This window comes from Cornus florida, unplaced genomic scaffold (assembly GCF_030987335.1).
Source record: "Cornus florida cultivar Cherokee Brave unplaced genomic scaffold, ASM3098733v1 CherokeeBrave_3.0.0_Hap2_Chr10, whole genome shotgun sequence".
Taxonomy (NCBI): Eukaryota; Viridiplantae; Streptophyta; class Magnoliopsida; order Cornales; family Cornaceae; genus Cornus; species Cornus florida.
Window position 1 is genome coordinate 87,609,738 of NW_026775580.1, and position 23,720 is coordinate 87,633,457.

At 33.8% G+C, this 23,720-nt stretch overlaps 1 protein-coding gene across 1 annotated transcript; it reads right to left on the reverse strand.

Moving 5' to 3' along the window:
- Positions 1-707: 707 nt before the first annotated feature.
- On the reverse strand, positions 708-7,497 carry LOC132278078 (wax ester synthase/diacylglycerol acyltransferase 5-like). The gene is made up of 7 exons (XM_059779905.1): positions 7,308-7,497; positions 6,558-6,740; positions 4,762-4,830; positions 2,007-2,116; positions 1,328-1,537; positions 1,058-1,195; positions 708-890 (listed from the first exon to the last, which is right to left on the reverse strand). The coding sequence occupies exons 1-7, from the start codon at positions 7,495-7,497 to the stop codon at positions 720-722; spliced, it is 1,071 nt and encodes a 356-aa protein (XP_059635888.1). The 3' UTR covers positions 708-719.
- Between the last annotated feature and the right edge of the window lie 16,223 nt (positions 7,498-23,720).

The window sequence follows — 23,720 nt, forward strand, 5'->3', positions numbered from 1 at the left end:
CCGATCCAATCTGTCATTTCACCGATCTGAACCGTGGACTAACGGATTGGTGGCGGATTCAAAATCTCCCAATCCGTTGCGAGCGGATCGGATTAGGATTGATGCCTAATCCGATCCGTGGCCACCCCTAGGCTCTGAAACTACTTTGTTAGTTTTTTCTCGGATAGCACTTTGTTGGAAATAGTGGACGGGCTACAGACACACACAACACAATAATATGGAAGAGGAATTGAGGAAAAGAACACTTAGAAATATATTATATTCTACTCATATTATTTCATCTTATTCTCCAACTTATTCTAGTATTTGACTAGAGTACATGAATATATAATCCACATGAACAAAGGTGTAACAATTACATTTAAGTGCTCAATTACTCACACTAACATAACCATTATGCGTAACTCCCACTACTCCTACTAACATGGTATTTATAAGGTTTAATTCCCACACCTCTTGATTTATATAACTTTCACCATCAAGACCATTTATTACCCTACTAACATGAGTACACCAAATACTTTAAAATACTACTAATTAATACTAAAATTCTAAAATCAAGTTTATTTCCAACAATTATTACATGTAAAATAATCTAATATAACAGAAGTCATGCATGTATGCAGCTTGCAGGTAGATCGACATGCGATGAATTGTGTGATGGATATATGAATACATGCATGCATACTCGCGCATTCACGCATGATCTTGCTAGTCATTCATTCTTGATGCAGTACTGATCGATCTTTAGCTAAGACAGCCGATTTGATGAGGTTGAGGGAGTGTTCAAGATCATCACACAGCTGTTGTGGATCCGGAATTGTTCCTTCATCAGCTGATATCATGAAGGTCAATTTGTCTATATAACTCACCACATGAATCATCAATGCCTGCAACCCACATTTGAAAACACTTGAAATGAATTTGTGATGTAACTCAATTATGAAATTATATATATATATATATATATATATATATATATATATATATATAACTGAATTTGATGCTATATGGAGTAAATATTAAAAAGAAAATTTGATTAAAAAGCACAACTTACATTGGGTTGGCCAAAACAACTGGGAGCAAAGTAGGCCATTGAATGCCCACAAAATGCAATTTCTTCTTGGGGTCCAGGTACGTTGGAGAACCATAATGTTGTGTTGGAAAAAACTTTGTAATTGAGAACACCTGCAGCCTAAAAAACAAAAAGGAAAAGAAGAAAGTGAATTGATAAGTACTTAACAATTTTGTGTGTGTGTATATAGATATATAGGATTGAAATTGAAATATTGTTTTTATAATGAGATAGCATTTCAACCAAACGTACCTTAATGCCAAAGAACTTGATAATTAGCTTAGTAATTCTGTATGTGCATACAGGTTCAATTGAAGCTTTCTTTTTATCAATAACACTTTTTGCTTCACGAACATAATCTAATGGGTCATCCAGCAATGCAATGGTGAAGGGAAGGAGGACATAGCCGATCGTGTTGCCCCATCTTACCTTAGTACCCTTTTTCATCATATCAAACAGAGCCTGCATGCATGCAAATTCTTGAGTCTAGCACGAGTTTCTTATTCAATTTTCCAAATTAATTAAATTATAATTGCAATGAAAATACATTATAGAGTTGGTGATAACCATAATGTGTATAATAACTGAAGGGTAAAGTTAAAAAAAATAATAATAATAAAATAAAATAAATAAATAAAACCTACTGTATAAAATTGTGCACACTTAAAAATCTAATTTTTTTTTTTTTAATCAAAAAGTTTGAATTAGACCAGATCACCAAGTATCAGTAGCGATGAATGAGTTTTCGTTCGTTCACATCTCTCTTTATCAGTAGTCTCAACTGTCCCATTTAGGTATTGTATTAGGTATAAATTCAGGACTCCTGTACCAAATTTCCTTGGTAAAAGGTCTAACTATATATATATATATATATATATATATATATATATATATATTTGTATATATATATATTTGTCGGACGAGCACTCACATGAATCCCTACGAATGGTCTTATGTTGATGAAAAAGGTTGCTCTAAGGCGAAAGTTCTTTGGAAGGTAGTTTTTCTTCTCCATTGCTCCCTTTTCCTTCATAATCTCACCTGTCAAATCGAAAAAAGTATTTATTAGGGATACGATATATGTTACATAATACGGTTATGATCCATGCGTTGTAGCGGGTGGCATAAGTACAACAACTAATTAGGTAGAGTAAAATGCAGTTGAATGGAATTTCGTATTTTCGTGTGTGTCTATATCATTGGTGGGGTGTGTGTGTGTTTTTATTCCCCGGCACCTGATCATGTAAAGTATACAATATACCATAACCACTATAAGCTAACAATTTAGAGCATTCAATTTGTGCGACTCATAACCATTCAAAAAAAAAAAAAAAATACATATACTCAAGGTTTTTTTTTTGGTTAAAAGGGTAAGCTTTAATAAAGAGAAAATATGAACAACAGAGTCAATTGAACAAAGCCCAGGAACAAGCTCCAAGGTAAGCACCAAAGACTAAACCAAGCAAACATAGAACAGTTACTACATACAAATGGGACAGACAAAACCAACCAAAAGACTTTGCAGCTCATTGTGAGCTACAAGCACCTGTACTGAGAACAGATCCATATCATATTAGAAACCATGATTGACCAGACGCAAATGAACATCCTTGCAAGAAGAGTTGCTGCATTGCCTCCACTGAATTGATTTTGCATAACTCAGCACTATTTCTTAACTTGAGTGAGGCAAACCTTGCTTTGATATACCCTTTGATGAGATGAATAATATGAAGAGCAGAAGCTGTTTTGTTCCTGAAAGCTCTTGAATTCCTTTCCTGCCATATGTAGTAGATGGCACATGAGAGAAGTAACTTATGGGTAATGAAATGCTCCTGAGTCCACGCTGAAGAGCACCAAGCTACAAGATCCTTCCAAGTGTCTGGCTTGATGTAGAACCCTGCTGCGTGCTGAACAAAATCCCACACAATGTTGCTGAATTGGCATTTGAAGAAAATGTGGTCCAATGATTCACTCTCTGCAAGACATAAGTGGCAAGCATTTGTATAATGTTTCTTTAGCATAGGTTTGGTATCCAATGTTGCCAATCTTTCCTTAAGAGCCATCCATGCAATAAATCCATGTTTGGGAATATGGTATTTGAACCATATAAGATTTTCCCAAGCAAAAACCAGAGAGGGAGGGGAGAAATACACCATAGTAAGCTTGTGTGAATAATCAAATGCTGAACTTGGCAACCAGTGAACTTGATCAATCTCATTTGATGGAGAGGGGATACTTTGAAGTTGTAGGGCAAATTCTTGTGAATGGAAAAAAGGTACATACTGAAGAGAGCTTGGAACGACCCACTGATTGTTGGAAATTAGGCTATCAACTTTGACTTGAGAGTCCAGTTGAAGAATTTCCACATCAGTGAGCCCAAGTTGTGTTGCAATAGGACCATTTGGCAGCCAAAAATCCATCCATAAACTAGTAGAATCCCCTACTCCAACTCTGTGTCTAACTAAGCCCCTAGCCATATCCCTCAGCTTGAGAAGTCGTCTCCAAAATCCTGAACTAGAGGATGAAGCTTTGACAGTCCAAATGGTTTTGGCCTTGACAAGGTACCTGAAAGTCCATGCAACCCAAAGACTTTCTTTTCTTGAGCATAGTCTCCATAGGTGCTTCAAGCTCGACCATCTATTAGTGAGTTCAAGTGAAGGAAATCCAAGACCCCCAAAATTCTTTGGCCTACAAATAGCAGTCCAAGCCACTTTAGCTCCAGTGTTTTTAAGGTCAGTTCCAGACCAGAAGAAATTCCTTAGAATTTGGTTGATTTGGTCAATGACTTTCATGGGGAGAACAAATGCTTGTGTCCAGTAGGCTTGAATGGAGAAAAGAATTGACTTTATCAGAGTAGCTCTTCCTGCATATGGCAAAAATCTAGAGGTCCAATTACTAACTTTTGATGTGATTCTATGAATTAAGGTTTGACAGTCATTGGCATTGATAGCAGATGAGGTTCAAGGCAACCCAAGGTATGTGATTGGAAGTGTCCCAATCTCAAACTGTAGAAGAGATGAGATGCTGATCCTAGTTTGGGCGTTAACCCCAGCAAAGAAGACATGACTTTTGGAGCAATTGATGGAGAGTCCAGAGAACTTAAGGAAATTGTTGATTGCATTATTCAAAACCTCAACAGATGCAACATCACCATAGGAGAACAACATGATATCATCTGCAAATGCTAAGTGTGAAAGTGAGAGCTTCCTACATCTCCAATGGTACTTGAAGTTATTGCTTTGTGAGATTGCATTGTCAAGGGCCAGTGATAGAACTTCCATTGCAAGAACAAATAACTGGGGAGAGATGGGGTTGCCTTGCCTGACACCCCTCTTTCCTTTGAAGAAACCACACAACTATCCATTAAGGGATATGGAATATGAAGGAGTGGTAATACACTGCGCAATCCAATGAATAAACTAGTGTGGAAAACCAAACAATGACAGGACATCAAGGATAAACTGCCAATGTAAAGTATCAAATGCTTTTCTTAGGTCAATTTTGAGGGTGCAACAAGGTGGATGGGATGCTTTATGATAACCATTCAATAGTTCATGTGCCAATAAGACATTCAAGTAAAAAAATGTACCTTTCTTTTGACAGTTTTTTAAAAATATTTTTCTAATTTTTTAGATTCTGGAGAATTGTTTTCAAAAAACTTGAATTACACAGGTGCAAAAACTTACCATATCTCCTGTTTAGATATCGAGACAAAGCAGCTTGTGTGACTCCAACCACCACATCGTTGATCGTATGGAAATTCATGAGCAAATGTACATGCAACAAAATAAGCCCTTCTAGAAGAAATAAATAATTGATCAAACATGTCAGAAAATGTAAAATTGAATTTGAACATGCTAAATATTATAAATAAATTAGGGTTAATTTCACTGATGCCCTCTCAGTGAAATTAACAATGTCAAAAGCATGAAATAACCAAATTGCTGTCATTTATTACTCTGTCACTCTCAAAACTCTTCATCTAACTATTTTCTCTAGAAATATATATATTTTGGTGTACATGATGAGAAATATACATATAAAGAATAATTTTAAAAATAATTATAATTTTATAATTATAATTTGGTTTTAAAAAATAATTATAAATTTATAATTATAATTTGTTGGTTTTAAAAAATAATTAAAAATTTATAATTATAATTTGGTTTGTTTTAAAAATGATATATATATATATATATAAAGAATAATTTTAAATTTATATAATGAAGGTCAAAGGGTATTAAAGTCATTTCAATCTTTTTTAAGTCAACATATAATTAGAAGGATAGTAATGTCATTTTACATGCAAAAAGGTATTTGACACACTTAAAAAGTAACTTTTGGGGTGTAAGTGAAAAATGGTAGGAGTGTTCAGAAAATCAGTTAAACTGAAAAACAAGACTGGACTGTACTGAATTGGGCGGTTTGGGCTAGTTGTATAGCGGTTTGGTCCGATCCTAAACCCAAAATTATGGAACCGTAATTTTTCGGTCCGGTCCTGGTTTAGGGTTGTGCTAGACCGGACCAGCCCGGACCGAACCGTTACTATATTATATATATATATATATATATATATATATATATATATCATATCCTAAACCTAAATCAAGTAAAGTTCACATGTGCCCCCTTTCTCTCTTTTGTTCTTTAAATTTCTTCTTAAAAAAGTCAAATTTCCCTTTTCAAATATATCTTAATATTCTTTCCTTTCAAATATATCTCAATTTTGTTTCCTTTATTTCTTCTTAATTTTTTTTTTTTTTTTTTTTTTTTTTACTTGTTATATCAATGTTAGTTGATTTTTTTTAAAAAAAAAAAAAAAAACTTTGCCCCCTTAAATTAAAATAAAATAAAAGGAAATCAACTGAAACAAACAAACCGAATCGAACCAAACCGATTTTTCGTGGGTTGGTTTGGTTTGGTTCCATGGACATTATGATTCGGTCTAGTTTCAAAAATTGTGGAACCGTTATAAATGGTTTTATCCCAAAATACTTCCAATCCGGTCCAAACCGAACCGCGTGTACCCCTAAAAAATGGACCAAACATTTGTAATGCAAATGTTAGTTATTTTTGAAAGATGATTCAATATAATATTTGGCCAAACCTGAGAGCGTATCAATAAAATTAACCCAATAAATCAAGAGTACTTCTATTTCTTGCACAAGCCACAATAGCAACATTCATAAAATAAAAAAATAAAAAATATGACACATCCTCATGAACTCACAAGAGACTGTGAGTGTGACCGGGACAAAGCCAATGAAGGCCTGGAGGCACGTGCCCCTTGAGTTGGCCCGCACTCTATAACGTGCATATTTGAATAAGTAATTTTTTACTTTTGTTTTTTGAATTTTATAATTGTTATATTATATATATATATATACTCCATATTTTCTTGCTCCCGTCCCTGGCTTTGAGTATTGCAAAAGATGTCTGTTACAGCAAATATAATTTTTCGAGAATAAATAAAAACTTACAATGTTAATGGCATTCTTTATCAACTTAACATCTTCAAGACCAACTGTCCGGTGAATGAAACGGCGAGGATTGTTCTCAACACCCCGAGAACCTTTCAGAGGCTTTTTGGTGTCCTTCAAGAACAATGCAGGCGTTTTAGTGTCCTTCAAGAACAATGCAGTCGCAAAGCCTGAGGGTTGGAAGCCTTGACACAGCATCCAGTTAGTCGTTCAGCTTGTTCAACTGCACAGACTAAATATAAGTAGGATTCTATATTTATAATCCATTCACTTATTCCGTATAGGTAGGATATAGTATTTTGAAACTAATCCATCCCTAGTATGCCACCGTCCCATACCGGTGCATACAATCCATCCATCCATAATAAATAATGCACAAATAAATTAGTACACCAATTAATCTATACCTAGCATGATATAAATCATACACATAACCATTTGCATTTATTAAAGCAAATACAACAATTTAAATAGCATGTAGTTAACTTACATTCCACTTAATTAACCTACATTTCAGATAAATAATATAAACTCCTAATCATGAATAAAGTCCTTTAAACATTTAATTCAATTATTAAAACAATTAAATAACTAACCATCTATTAAATAATTTATAAAAATTATTTATAAATCCGTATTCTCCAATTCCTTAAGCATATGAAGTGTATTATGCATTCTAGAACCTTCCAAAGTTCCTTTAACCCATTTAAATTAATTAAAATAGGTTAAAAATAATTCTGGGCAATTAAAACCAACATCCAAGTCGCGGTCCAACTGAGCAGGCTGAGTTCCCAACTTAGCAGGCTGAGTTCCCAACTTAGTCGGTTGAGTTTCCAACTTAGTCGGCTGAGTTGGTGCTGAAGTCGTCTTCTTCATCTGTTCAGCCTCTGTAAACCCTCGAACTCCATAGTTAAAGCCTCTAAGCTTCAACCTAAGTCTCATACGTCCATACTAAATTATTTTAGATGTTTTAACATGCAAAGATTAAACTTAAATATCAATTATGCATCAAAAATTCCAGAATCATTCAAAACAAAAATATGAAACTAAAAACATACAATCCTTTGTTTTAGTTCAATTAAGCATGCATAATACTTCAGTTTAATTGTTTAAGTCTCCTGGAATATCCTAGGCATGTATAGAAACACAGATCAAAGGGAGAGAGTAAGAGAAGAACTTGTCTTAGGATTTCAGGTTTAAAATCCCAAATCTCCTTCTCTGTGTTCTTCCTCTGATTCTGGCAACCTTGATTGCCGTCGAACCTTTTGCTGCTCGGTCCTAACCCCACGAACAGTCTCTCATTCTTCTTCCTAGGGTTTGGCCTTGAACCCTTGGCCAAAACCTCCTTCTTTTCCCTCACGTTTTCCTCTATGTATCTCTCTGCCTCTAAGTATAAAATATATCACGTATATGAAAACCTAGCCTCCCACAGACCTATACTATTATACATATAGTGATCCAATATAACCCTAATCCAAATCAAATCCTAAGTCTGCCTTAAGGAAAAATATCAGCAAAAAGGAAAATAAAAATAATTATATATATATATATATATATATATATATATAAATCTGTTATAAAACTCACGTGAATAAGCATATATACATATATATATACCATATAACCTTCTAACTATATATATAATATATATCTGACTATAGTTAAATTACTATTAACTTTTTATAATACTAATGAATATAAAATCATTATATACACATATACTCATATATATATATGTACATCCATCCATAGGTAAACATTCGTACACAACCAACTCCTATCCAAGTAGTCCATGTGACCTATTGGGTTGGTCCATTACTACTATTTATATCCAACTCCTTTAAAATAAAATACAACATAAAACAATTAAATAATTTAATCCAAATAAATAACTACAATTAAATCACACATCAATTTAGCAAATAAAACACCCAATTAATTAACTACACAAACACCTAATTAATTCAAATAAATCACATAAGCAATTAAGACAATAAGCATTGGTGCGACCGAGCATGTGCATAAAATAATGCACAACACTTTAGGTTTAGAAATAATGTTAAGTGGGCACCATATTTTTAAATTTATAAAACCACTAAACACTTATACTATGGAGTATGAAGTGAGCAAGGATCGTCCCAAGAGATCTAAACAATTATAAGTTTTTGGAATTGAATTCTACTTTAGTGCTTATGTGATTGCTAAAAAGGTTTGGTTTTGTGATTAGACTAATTTTAAACTTAATAATGCAAAAAAAGAGTAGAGTATGAAATATTGGAAAGAGATTTAGGGTGTAGGATTCACCACTAAGCACATTCCCTAACTCACTCACTTTCAACTAATTAGAGAAATAATTAAATGTAATTATAATGTAGCTAATACTTGCAAAGAAAAGCATGAAGCATCAATTTCAAGCTTGAATTGCATACCTAATGACAAATAAACTAAGTGTAGTGCAATTCACCAATCCAAAGAATGGTCCATCAATTCAAGTTACAATTCTAGCTTACATTAATCTAGAAGATAATGCAATTGTGATAAAAAAATATAGAATTCAAACATAAGTATGGATGGTCTACTTATCTAATAATTGAATTGCAATTAAATTAATTAATCTTAAATTAAACTAATTAAACATGAATTTAAAACTAATTAGACAATAAATTAATCTAAACATGTAGTGCCATCCATCAAATAGAAGTAATTTTTCATCAATTTGAACACGATTACAACTAATTAACCACACGCATAGACATCACAAGAATCAATTTACAAGGAATTCAAGTGTATAGCTTGTTTATTCATCAATAACACATAAAACAAAATGAGATTAATACGAATAAACAATTGAAAGAATTAAATCATATTATTCAAGCCTATACATCAATTACATAAATAAATCCCCAAAAAGTATGAAAAGAGAGAGAGAATAGGTTACATGCTTAGGATTTATCCAACCCTAAGTAGGAGAATTAACCACTCATGGTTGATGGAGTTGAAGACAAAACAATCTCCATCCTTGGATTCATCATCTTTGAGCTTCTTCTCAAAACCTTAGCCTGTTCTTGTTTTTTCTCCTCTTTCCCGTATTTTTCCAAAGAGAAAAAAAATATACGATACAGAATATAAAACTTAATAATTAAAATAATAATTTCCACTTCAATTAAATAAAAACTAACCCTAAACTAATGGCTCACTGGGCCATAAGTAATAACCCTATTAAAGCCCAATAGTTCACAAAATAAGCCCAAACAATAACAAAATCCTATAATGTTGCCAAGTCTTGGAGGATCGATCCCCCACCTTGGGGGATTGATCCCCCAAGAGTTGGAAATTTCCTTTGTCCTATTTAGCTCCATTTTGGCCCCGAGCTCATTGATTTGCTTCTTCATCTTTGGGAACATCATCAAAGGCCAGAGATTGACCGCTTTTGAAGAATAAACACACTATATGAGCAATGGGCTTCGACCTCCTTTTTGCCATTTTCTGAGTTTTTTCTGAATATCTTTGTTTGACTCCAAAAAGGCTTTAGTGAACCAAAATTAGCTCATTTTAACTTTATTACCCTGAAATACACATAAACATAAATTAGGACTAAACCATGAAATTAAGATAGATGCAAAAACTGAAGTACCCTAACCTAGGTGCTGAAATGTGCAACATTTAAGCACTTATCACGCCCCCAAATTTAGATATTGCTAGTCCCTAGCAATGAACTACAGCATGGAAATGAAATAAACATATATACAATAATGAACTAATAAAACAAATAAAGATAACACCACTTTTGTAGGGATCACAGTTGCTTTTAGCATATGCAACAAGCCTTTTAAACCCCTAAGTTATCCCTAGTGGACGAGTGAAGTCTCGTGAGGGTTTCCAGAAATGGTACCCACAAACATCAAAAGTTCTTTCTTACTTGAGAAGTAACGACACATATTAAACAAGTATTGAAAGTAGACTACCTCAAGTATGCAAATTCTGCCATTTCTAAGTTATTCTCAACATTTCAACATCATGTAAGCAAGAATGGTCCTCCACATATCAAGCAATTAATCATGCAAATTGAATCAATTATATCATTCTTTTTTAGTGAACCAGCATCAAAATGTGTTGCTATCCTAGTACATCAAAGTAATGGCGTAGCCTTCCCCTCAAACTAGCATACAGATATAGTACCAATCCTCAAGACATTGAATGAACCTTGTTATTCAATCAAACATTCTTTTTTTTTTTATTGATTTCATTTTTTTTATTTTTTTTTATTTTATGTATGACCATGTGCAATGTCCAAGTTCCTTAAACTCTCTAATCACCTCATGTAACAAGCGTTGAGCCAACGACTCCCAAACCAAATGATCTTAGGGCGTTAGGTGTAAAGACACTCCTAAGGGCGTAATGACTCGGAATGGTTAGGCTACGAATTCAAACCAATCATACATCTTACATTCTTCCCTTGTCTTCCTTTTTAATCAGTTGACATGTTAAAATAATACAGTTTTTTTTTTTTTTTTTTTTTTTTTTTTTTTTTTTTTTTATTCCTCACTTTTGGTGAGTACTTTTATTTCTTTTCTTTGCAAGGTCATTTTATCAAGAATGAAAGCTTTCAGAACATACTAGCTCAATTGGGATAAACCAAGACAATAATCAACTAAGCATGTATCCCACAAATTGAATGCTAGTGTGCGCAAGTGCAAGTGTAAAATTCTAGAATCAACTCTTAAAGCATTTTCAACCAACAAGATGATGTGTACCACAAGAGCAAACATGATATCAAAAATTAAAAATTTACCCCTAAATGGCATCCTAGAGCATACAAGAAGTATTAAACTCTAACAACTTGTTTTTCAAAGGCATTGTACTTCAAAAGTTCAAAATCATTGCCAAAACATTTTAAATTGCATCATGCATTTAAAGCTCAATTTAAAATAGAATGAAGCATGATGACCTTACCCCCAAACTTAAATTGTACATTGTCCTCAATATACAATGAGAATAATGAAAATTGATGGAAAGAGTATACCGTGATGGCAAAGATGAGGAAGTCCGGCAAGTATCCAGTAGAAAAAAAGCCTCCCCCAAACTTGGATTCAAAAACCTATTGAAAAACCACACTAGCAACTCACATCAAATATCAAATGGAATAAGAATCATACACTCTAGACAATATAAAATATGATGGAAAGATATATAAGATGAAGCCCTTGAAACAAAAATGAAAACATGCATGCAGAGAGGCATAATGGTAACACCAATTTTTTATTTTTTTTTTTTGATTATTTTTTTTTTTTTTTAAATAAACAAAGAAAAAGAACATATATATACAACCTACAAAAAAAATAAATAAATAAATAAAATGAGCTAAGTTTAACGTCTTTAGTAAGACGAAATGCGACTTTGAAAATTTTTTTTCTTTAGTTTTTATTTTGTTATTTATTTGAAAAGAAATAGATAAATAAATAAAAACCCTATTGCAAAATCTACTGAATTGGTTTTTTTTAATTATTTTTTTTTAATTTATTTATTTTGTTGTTGTTTATTTTTAACAACTGTAAAATCTGCAAATCAACTAACAAAATTCAATAACCAAACTTCCCCAATTTTTATTTTTATTTTAATCAACAATTTAATTGTTATTTATTTTTTATTTATTTTTGTTTTGTTTTGTTTTTTGTTTTTTTTTTTTTAAACCATCAATTCAACTTCTTTTTATTTATTTATTTATTTATTTATTTTTATCAATGCAAGTTTTTATTTTTATTTTTATCATCAAGTCAATTTTTTTTTTTTTGAATTTTTTTATTATTTAATTTTTTTATTATGTATTTTTTTATTTAATTGTTTTTAATTATTTAATTATTTATTTTACAAGCAAAATAGAACGGCGAAGCCAAATTCGCCGGAGAACCCAACCACGATCCGGAGAAGAAAGTCCCAGAAGCTCGCCCCAGTCAAAAGCCGGCGAGACCCAGCCGAAGTCGCCGGCGATTCAAAAACGGCCCAGCTCGCCGGAACGAAACGGCGATTCAGAAAATCGCCGGAAGGAAACGCAACCCAGCAGCGACGCCGCAAAGATTCAGTCAAATCGCTGAAGAGAATCCAGCCGGAATCGCTGGAGAAAAACCCGATCTTAATCGCCGGAAGGAACGGCGAATAGCCGCGACGCCGGAAAGATGAACAGCCACGATCCGGAGAAGAGCCCAGCGGCGATCGCTGGAGAGAACTCAGATGCGACGCCGGAAAGACGACCCAGATGCGACAGAGAACGGCGAAATCAAAATCGCCGGGAAATAACCCACAACCCAACAGCGATCACCGTTGAAGAACCAACCTTGATCGCTGGAGAAAAAAACAGCCACGACGCCGAAAAAATAAAGGGCGAGTCTCAAACCGGCGGGCGAGTCTCAAACCGTGGCCGGAATCGCTGAAGAAACCGGCGATTCACAAGCTCGCCGGAAGAACCCGCAACCCATCAGCGACGCCGTTGAACACCGTGCAAGAGAGGATAGAACAGAGAGGATCGAACAGAGAGGATGGTCGAAGAACTTGGGAGTTTGGATTTGGGTTAGAGATTTGGGGCGAGAGATAGAAGAAGAGATTTGTGAATGGAAGGTAGGGCAGTGAATATTCAAGGGCGGGGCTCGATCACCTAAAGTGAGGGATCGATAATTTTAGGCAAAGTGTAATGAGAAAGTAGAGAGGGTGATTGATCCACATGGGTGGGGGATCAATTCACTAGGGCCATTTTTTTACTACTCTGTCAAAGAATTGGGATTGATCTCCAGTATATATATATATATATATATATATATATATTAATTTAAACAAAACTAAAAAATATATATATACTAAAATAAAATATATATAAAAGTAAAATAAAATAAAATATCAACATACATGACCCATTACAAATATATATATATATATTTTAAAAAAAAACAAAACTAAGAAGAATATATACACTGAATAAAATATAGATAAAATAAAATAAAGTAAATAAAATACACCAAACTGAAATATACATAATAATAATAATAATAATAATAATAATAATGGAAATAAAATCAAACATCCTACACTACCCATTACAATTTTTTTTATTTTGTTTTTTTCTAAAAGCAGAATTGTACAATAAATAAAATAAAGTAAAAGAAGAAAATAAAATAAAATTTTATTTAGACAAAGACACAATAGATAAAATAAAGAGAAATGAGGGAGAAGTAAAGTCGGGAAACTCTACGAAAAACTAGTGTTTAACGTCTCTAACAAGACGATGGGGTGACTCACTAGTCGAAAGAATCAAAAATCGGATATGAGACATCCTTATTAATCCGTTTGTCTATTTTCCCAAGTGGATCCTCTCTCATAATAACAAATTCATCTCCCAAAAGAATGACTTGAAAAAAAATGATGTAAGATGCAATTTGTTTCCTTTCATCAATGGTCTTGAAAATAAAATCAATAATGGGTAGTCTTGCACTTGGCAAGGCAATGTCTTTCAAAGACTCAATTGAATTATTAGAAAATGCACTATTTTCATCCCTTTCTCTTCCTCACTGATCACCATCTCTTCACTTTCCAAGTTAGCTATGGAATTCATTAGAGAGTTTACTTCATATGTGGAGCTTTCGATATTAAAACCACATCCTTCATACATTTTCAAAAGACACGCCTCAAGAGGATCGTTGGGGATAATAAAAGGAAGGTTCTCTTTTACAAGTTTCTCCTTTTCCTCTCCTACCTCTATAGTAGTTAACAACTACTCACTCTCTAAGTTATCAATTTCCTCATGCTCAAAATTACAAGGAATGTCCTCATAATTCAATTTATGCTCTATTGGATTAGTCACTAGCTCACTTGCCTCACCCTCTTCTATTATCATGTTTTGCTCACTTTGATTAGTCATTAATTGACTTGCCTCTTTTTCCTCTTCCTCTTGACGAGAAAGAGTACTTGCAATTTTCTCAACTTGAGTTTCTAGCATGGCTAGCCTATGAGAATGAGAATTAATAAGTTGTCTCCTTTCATTAAGTTCCTTAACTAGAACTAACATTTTATTTTCAAATCCGGGAGAGTAAGGTAATGGAGATGGTTCTTCATAAAATGGTTGGGGAGGGTAGTAGTCATAAGAGTGATCAAGTCCATTCTATGATGATGATTCATGAAATGCATTGGACTCACTCTCATAAGGATCATGATATGATGGAGATGCATAAGGATAATGGGTAAAATTTTCCCCCAAACTTGGATCAAACAAAGGCTCCATTCACATCACAATCCAAAAACAATAAAATAATTGCCTCGACAATGGCCCATGCATATAACAAATGAAAGTAATGGCCTTGACAAGGACCTATGCTTGGATAAAATATTTAAGCAATTTGATAGCCTCAACAAGGACTATCTCGTAAGCATAGAAAAATGAACAATTAGGGTACGAATTGCTCACAAAGGTCCTTAAGCGACTTCAAATTCCAATGATAGCTTTCAGCTATAATGATTGTTTTAAGCTCCAATGTTCGCCTTTCTTGTATCAAGTACCTAATTGCACATTAGAGAGAGAAAAATAAGAAAATAGTAAGAATATACAAATGATCAAATGAAAACCAAAATCTAATTTAACTCCATTTAAACCAATGATCCCCGGCAACGGTGCCAAAACTATGGTGTGACCGAGCGTGTGCACAAAATAATGCACAACACTTTAGGTTTAGAAATAATATCAAGTGGGCACCATATTTTAAAATTTATAAAACCACTAAACACTTATACTATGGAGTATAAAGTGAGCAGGGATCGTCCCAAGAGATCTAAACAATTATAGGTTTTTGGAATTGAATTCTACTTTAGTGCTTATGTGATTGCTAAAAAGGTTTGGTTTTGTGATTAGACTAATTTTAAACTTAATAATGCAAAAGAAGAGTAGAGTATAAAAAATTAGAAAGAGACTTAGGGTGTAGGATTCACCACTAAGCACATTCCCTAACTCACTCATTTTCAACTAATTGGGGAAATAATTAAATGTAATTATAATGTAGCTAATACTTGTAAAGAAAAGTATGAAATATCAATTTCAAGCTTGAATTGCATACCTAATAACAAATAAACTAAGTGTAGTGCAATTCACCAATCCAAAGAATGGTCCACCAATTCAAGTTACAATTCTAGCTTACATTAATCTAGAAGATAATGTAATTGTGATAAAAAATATAGAATTCAAACATAAGTATGGATGGTCTACTTATCTAATAATTGAATTGCAATTAATTAATTAATCTTAAATTAAACTAATTAAACATGAATTTAAAACTAATTAGACAATAAATTAACCTAAACATGTAGTGCCATCCATCAAATAGAAGTAATTTTCTATCAATTTGAACACGATTACAACTAATTAACCACATGCATAGACATCACAAGAATCAATTTACAAGGAATTCAAGTGTATAGCTTGTTTATTCATCAATAACACATAAGACAACATGAGATTAATACGAATAAACAATTGAAAGAATTAAATCATGTTATTCAAGCCTATACATCAATTACATAAATAAATCCCCAAAAAGTATGAAAAGAGAGAGAGAGAATATGTTACATGCTTAGGGTTTATCCAACCCTAAGTAGGAGAATTAGTCACTCATGGTTGATGGAATTGAAGACAGAACAATCTCCATCCTTGGATTCATCATCTCTGAGCTTGTTCTCAAGACCCTAGCCTGTTCTTGTTTTTTCTCCTCTTTCTTGTGTTTTTCCAGAGAGAAAAAATATATACGATACAGAATATAAAACTTAATAATTAAAATAATAATCTACACTTCAATAAAATAAAAACTAACCATAAACTAATGACTCACTGAGCCATAAGTAATAACCCTATTAAAGCCCAATAGTTCACAAAATAAGCCTAAATAATAAGAAAATCCTATAATGTTGCCAAGTCCTGGAGGATCGATCCCCTATCCTGGGGGATCGATCCCCCAAGAGTTGGAAATTTCCTTTAAGCCCTATTTAGCTCCATTTTGGCCTGAGCTCATTGGTTTGCTTCTTCATCTTTGGGAATATCTTCAAAGGCCTAAGATTAACCGCTTTTGAAGAATAAACACACTATACGAGCAATGGGCTGCGACCTCCTTTTTGCCTTTTTCTGAACTTTTTCTGAATATCTTTGCTTGACTCCATAAAGGCTTTAGTGAACCAAAATTAACTCATTTTAACTTTATTACCCTGAAATACAAATAAATATAAATTAGGACTAAAATATGAAATTAAGATAGATGCAAAGACTGAAATACCCTAACTTAGGTGCTGAAATGTGCAACATTTAAGCACTTATCAAGCATATAATCATGTAGCCACATAAACACCTAACCACGTAAGCACATGCATAATCACATAATTAAATAAAATGTAAAAAAATAAGTAATTAAATTCCCTTTTTATCCTTTTGAAAACTAGGGGTATTACATTCTTCCCCCCTAACAAAAAGAATTCCGTCCTCGAAATTCATGAAACTCTGAATTAGTTAGCGTTTAAATTCATTTCTGTTTCACGTGGACTCTGCCTCTTTGTATGGGTGCCACTGAATTCCAAAGCATCCAAAAAAAAAATGTGGTTCCTATTTTTTTAAGAAACCCAAAAACCTTACCACATATAAATTGTATCTAACAACGCAATCTTACCCAATATTAGGTCAAGGGTAACGATACATAATTCTCCAAATTTCATAGCATATATGCATCAAAACTCCTATGCACTCAGCGCTAACTATTTGGTAACGCAAATCTATAGGCTACTGTTAATAAACAAAATCTTCAAAAAGTTAATTTAATAAGTAAAATTGACCTTCCTCCAAAAATCGCCTTGCTTCCTATATGGAAGACAGCACGAACAACTACTTCCTGATAGAAAACTCTACTATATGAGTTCTACTATTTCCAAAACCTACTGCCGCTTCCCAACCGCGTGCAGACCATTACAAAAGAGAGTATTTTTCTCCGATGTGTCTTTCAATGAAGTCAAGGTCTAATTGTATCCCCTTTACTTCCATTTCAAATCAACAAATTAGAGGTTTGCACATGTAATATACAGAACCTCAAAAAATTGTCACACCAACCTCCTTGTGCCAACATCATCGCAACAAGATCCTGAAAAGCGAAATAAATGCTTTCAAATTGTCCACGAAAACCTAAGATATATGCCTCAAGCATATCCTCCACGATCTAAGTTAATTTCTCGATCAAGTCCTCCATCTAGAGATATGAAGCAAAGTTGCGGCTCCAAAATCTCCAATAATATCCAATTATGAAGTGGCAAAAATCTCCAATGATATCCAATTATCAATTTTTCACCTTTTTCTAACACGCGTTACTCTTAGAGACAATTTTGTATATGTTCCTACCCATTATTGTTCACCAAAACTGACATTTGATGTCTTGATGTACCTTATAATCGTCTGAGTGCACCCAAAAAAAAAAAAAAATTTACGAATTTCGCATCTCAGTCACTCCAACAGCATTTAGAGAACCTACTAATCCTCCTCCAGTATCTTAAGCTTTATTTTAGTACGGTAACACCTCCTCCAAGGTCAGCTCCGAAATTCTAAGTTGACCTCCTTAATTACCTTGGTAATAGCAAGTGTCATTATTACACATGCTATAAACTCAACTGATAACTCAACAACTAACCAAAAGATTTAATACCATATCGGTTGTTGAGAGCATCCACTTCCAAATTTGCTTCCACTAGACAGAACTTGATGCAAAGTGTGAATCACCACTTCTATCCATTAACGCCGTCTTATGATCCGTTCCATTCGTATGAACTGATATCATACTAGTTCAAAAGAGACAATAATTAAGCTGGCATAATTTATCAGTCAACCAATATCCCAACCAGAATCCTGACCCTTGTGTAACATCAACAATCCCTCAACTAAATCTGTGGAAAATGCTCTGTCATTTCCATTTCAGTATAAGAAATAGCTGTAAGGATCTAGTGATCTCTGATGATCCATCTCGACTATCTAATAAATAGTAGACTTGGAGACAAAATCACTATGTCCCTCCTCCTATATGTGCTCTAAACATCTGATTCATAGCGTGATGCATCATATCTTTACCTATATAAAATAGAGAACTAAGAGTTGCGAACCTCAGTCTTTGCATCTTCCTTCCAATTTATCTGCAAAAAGTACTGTTAGTCCGGTACCACCAGCTTTCGTCTACACCCAGTGTTTAAAGTGGAGTATCTTCAAAAGCTAATTCTGCAACTAAATCTATCCACCACTAATTCGTGATAACCTTACCGATATTGAAAGTCAATCAGTACTTCCATTTATCAAAAGTTAACTATCATTTTCACTCAATAAAAGTTAACAACCACGACCTTTCCATACACACCGTGCACCTCTTCTTTATATATAGGTGATCGGTCTCATCCTCCTGTCTTTGACACACCCTATTTCTTTAACAAAAGTAAGTGTCAATCAGATTTCTTATGTAACATTAAATGAATATGAAACCTTTCCATCCTCCAAATAAGTCATCAATTTCCTAGTAACAACTAATTGTTGCGAATTATGACCCTAAAAAAAATTCTATATTATTTACGCAAGTGATTAAGACTTAGTTTCCTCCTCCATGTGCAACACCGGTAACTCCTCCTAATGACACATCCTCGTGAATAAAATTCGTGTTTAAGAATTAGACTGATGAAAGTTCGTACAGTCTACCATCCTCATTCGGCGTCATTCCCATATGTACCTAAACCAGTACTAAATCCTCATTTCGACTTGGTAACAACTCCTGGAATTTCCAAGAGAATGTTTAGCAAATCCGGCATCTCTGATAACCCATCGTGGCGTTATAGTGGTCTTTATTTACCACAACCTCACGAATACCGAAAACCACCATTATCATGGCATTGTAATAAGATACGTATCCAGACCTACCGTAAAAATATCAAACTAATCGTACCAGATTATTTGACTCATAGTGATGGTTTAACTATCCCATCCCAAAACATAACATAATGACGCATGTCCAGGTCCAATAGATTGGCTAGAATTATGTATATCTACCAAATCCTATGACCACATGCTCACAATCCAAGCATAAATAGCGCTATTACTCAATGTTATTAAAAACAGTAGTTGGCTGATCACATACTTGTGTCCCCAACTAAACCACATACCAACTCCCGAATAGTTACCAAAAATAAAACACGTGTGACAAACACAATACTACAAAATATACTCGTACTTAAGACATCGTTCTTTCTATGGAAATGCCTCCTCAGAAATCAATCTGAAAATTTGTTTTACACAATTTCCTTTATAGTTTCGTAGGTAATCCTCCAACCTCAAAACTCATCATTTAAACATTGCTTAAAAGCAACATATGTTTTCCTAAGCTAATACCAAGGGCTTAACCCTCATCCTCCTTACACAAGAAAATGTAACCTATCTAACGTGGCTTTATAAAACAAATAGAACGTCACAGCATAATCCACATGCTCTCTTGAACGTGATATAAAATCATGTATACTCCATCCGATTCCCAAACTCTTGAAAAGTACTTCTTATATATCTCTTTTAGAGATGATAAGAAATTTAGATATATGTAGATTGATCAACACCAACTCTACTAGTATCATTTGCTATACTATTAGTAATTAAGATTACCCTCGCGCGATCATTCATCTTCAAGATTCAGTACCCTCTTTCTTGAGTATCCTAAAATCTTCTCCATTAGGATCCTCTTCGAGCTCCTCCTCCTTACTTTTCTCCTTTTTGAGAATAACTGAAATTGTGTAGGACCCAAGATGCAGTGACCTATCACATACACCTAAATCCATCCTTGGCTTACACTTTAAAGTAGCACCACCCGAAACTAAACCTTCGATCCCTAATTCTGCTTTCTGGCAAAGAAATCGATAACGTACTCCTTTACTTCTTTGGGTCTTTATCGCTTTCACCTTGGACCCAATCCTTCTCCCAGTGCCAACCATTCTGTGACTACAGAATATAATTGACATCAGCTCCTCCTAATGAACCGAAAATAGAGTACAACGAATCCTAATATGGGCTCTAAGTTTTAAGAGACGCAACGCAGAAGTCATATAACGAAAAACACTTCTAAGAACACTTGAACCTGGAGTGCTCTGATACCAACTGTGATACTCTCGGATTCCCGAATGTGGACTGGCCAAGCCCACGCCCGAACGTCCGAGGATATCAAAAATAAATCGGTAATAAACGAACATAGAGTACAAATATGATAAAAAAAAAATTAAAAATAAAATGCTGAAGGGAAACTAAAATAATAATCCAATAATTAATCCTCAGAATAAATTTTCATTGATTAATAAATCCTTCTGATACAACTAATCCTTCAAAAATATACAACTCGAGAATCCATACATTGTGGACCCCTAGAAATCCAAACGAAATAAGTAACTGAAATAATGTCTACATCTGAAACAGAAACATAAACAAATCTTCTAAACGGAAGCGGAAGAATGAAGTAGACTGATCCCTACTCAGCATGAACAACCTTTACTCCTGACGAACACCTAAAAAATAATGGTGGGTCAGGTCCACAAACAAGTTCTACTCTACTACAGTCCAAGCAGAGATCCAATACACGTATACATCCTAATCAACTCAACAATAGCTATATAGTCCGTACATAGATATATCCACACTAAGGGACTCTCACTGGATTACAAAAGGGTTCTCAACCTGAATAAAAGGCAACATGCAAAAGGCACCTGAGTGGGCATGAGTACCTAAGCCTAATAGGGTATACCTCTACCATCATAGCCAGCTACTCATCCTACTACATATACGCTTTCTAACCGTCGACACTAAGACTCAAGCTCATGCCACGGTACTATAAATATATATTTGAAATCCTATCCTATCCATCCATAAGAAATCCAGTTAGTCGTTCAGCTTGTTTAACTACACAGACTAAACATCCAGAGAAAATCTAGTTAGTCGTTTAGCTTGCTCAACTACACAGATTAAAAATCCAGAGGAAATCCAGTTAGTCGTTCAGCTTGTTCAACTGCATAGACTAAATATAAGTAGGATTCTATATTTATAATCCATTCACTTATTCCGTAGAGGTAGGATATAGTATTTTGAAACTAATCCGTCCTTAGTATGCCACCGTCCCATACCGGTGCATACAATCCATCCATTCATAATAAATAATGTATAAATAAATTAGTACACCAATTAATCCATACCTAGCATGATATAAATCATACACATAACCATTTGCATTTATTTAACAACAATTTAAATAGCATGTAGTTAACTTACATTCCACGTAATTAACCTACATTTCAGATAAATAATATAAACTCCTAATCAAGAATAAAGTCCTTTAAACATTTAATTCAATTGTTAAAACAATTAAATAACTAACCATCCATTAAATAATTTATAAAAATTATTTATAAATCCGTATTGTCCAATTCTTTAAGCATATGAAGTGTATTATGTATTCTAGAACCTTCCAAAGTCCATTTAACCCATTTAAATTAGTTAAAATAGGTTTAAAAATAATTCTGGGCAATTAAAACCAACATCCAGGTCGCGGTCCAACTGAGCAGGCTGAGTTCCCAATTAAGCAGGCTGAGTTCCCAACTTAGTCGGTTGAGTTCCCAACTTAGTCGGCTGAGTTCCCAACTTAGTCGGCTGAGTTAGTGCTGAAGTCGTCTTCTTCGTCTATTCAGCCTCTGTAAATCCTCAAACTCCATAGTTAAAGCCTCGAAGCTTCAACCTAAGTCCCATACGTCCATACTAAATTATTTTATATGTTTTAACATGCAAAGATTAAACTTAAACATCAATTATGCATCAAAAATTCCAGAATCATTCAAAACAAGAATATGAAACTAAAAACATACAATCCTTTGTTTTAGTTCAATTAAGCATGTATAATACTTCAGTTTAATTGTTTAAGTCTCCTAGAATATCCTAGGCATGTATAAAAACATAAATAAAATGGAGAGAGTAAAAGAAGAACTTGCCTTAGGATTTCAGGTTTAAAATCCCAAATCTCTTTCTCTGTGTTCTTCCTTTGATTCCGGCGACTTTGGTTGCCGTCGAACCTTTTGCTGCTCGGTTCTAAGCCCACGAACAGTTTCTCATTCTTCCTCCTAGGGTTTGGCCTTGAACTCTTGGCCAAAACCTCCATCTTTTCCCTCACGTTTTCCTCTCTGTATCTCTCTGCCTCTAAGTATAAAATATATCACGTATATGAAAACCAAGCCTCCCACAGACCTATACTATTATATATATAGTAATCCAATATAACCCTAATCCAAATCATACCCTAAGCTGCCCTAAGGAAAAATATCAGCAAAAAGGAAAATAAAAATAATTATATATATATATATATATATATATATATATATATATATATAACTCACGTGAATAAGCATATATATATATACCATATAACCTTCTAACTGTATATATAATATATATCTGACTATAGTTAAATTACTATTAACTTTTTATAATACTAATGAATATAAAATCCTTATATACCCATATATATATGTACATCCATCAATGGGTAAACATTCGTACCCAACTGTGATACCCCTCGGATCCGAGACAAGGGTTGATCAGGCCCAGGCCCAAACCCGAGGGATATCAAACAATTAATATTTTATAATGAACACAGAATACAAACCGAAATAAGAAATGAAGTTTAAGCTGATAAAAACTAAAATAAAATCCTCAAATAATAAAGATTTAATAATCCAGATCAAAAACCTCCAAGGTTACAACTTGGGAATCCAACTAGTGGACCCCGAAATAAAAACTCCAACTGAAACTGAAAAACTGAAAGTATAGATATTCCAAAACTAAATCATGAAGTGAAATCCTACATCGTCGGTAGAATGAATAAGAGTCCCTGCTTAGCATGATCAAGCTTGAGACTGGAACCGTCTGTTACCTGAAAAGAATAATAAAGAAGTGGGTCAGGCCCACATGCAAGTCCTATTCCAATTGTAATCCATACATTGCCCAATACGCAGATACACCCTAAATACCCTCAACATAACTACATAATCCATAAATATACATATATATCCACACTAAGGACATTCACTGGACTATAGTAGAGGTCTCAACC

Excerpts from the sequence above, each read along its gene's own strand:
- LOC132278078 (XM_059779905.1), bottom strand. The coding sequence starts at position 7,497 with ATGAGACTTAGGTTGAAGCTTAGAGGCTTTAACTATGGAGTTCGAGGG. Across the intron at positions 1,538-2,006 it reads GACCATTCGTAGGGATTCAT|GCTCTGTTTGATATGATGAA; the intron begins GTGAGTGCTCGT and ends GCATGCATGCAG. Across the intron at positions 891-1,057 it reads GTTGTTTTGGCCAACCCAAT|GCATTGATGATTCATGTGGT; the intron begins GTAAGTTGTGCT and ends TGTGGGTTGCAG.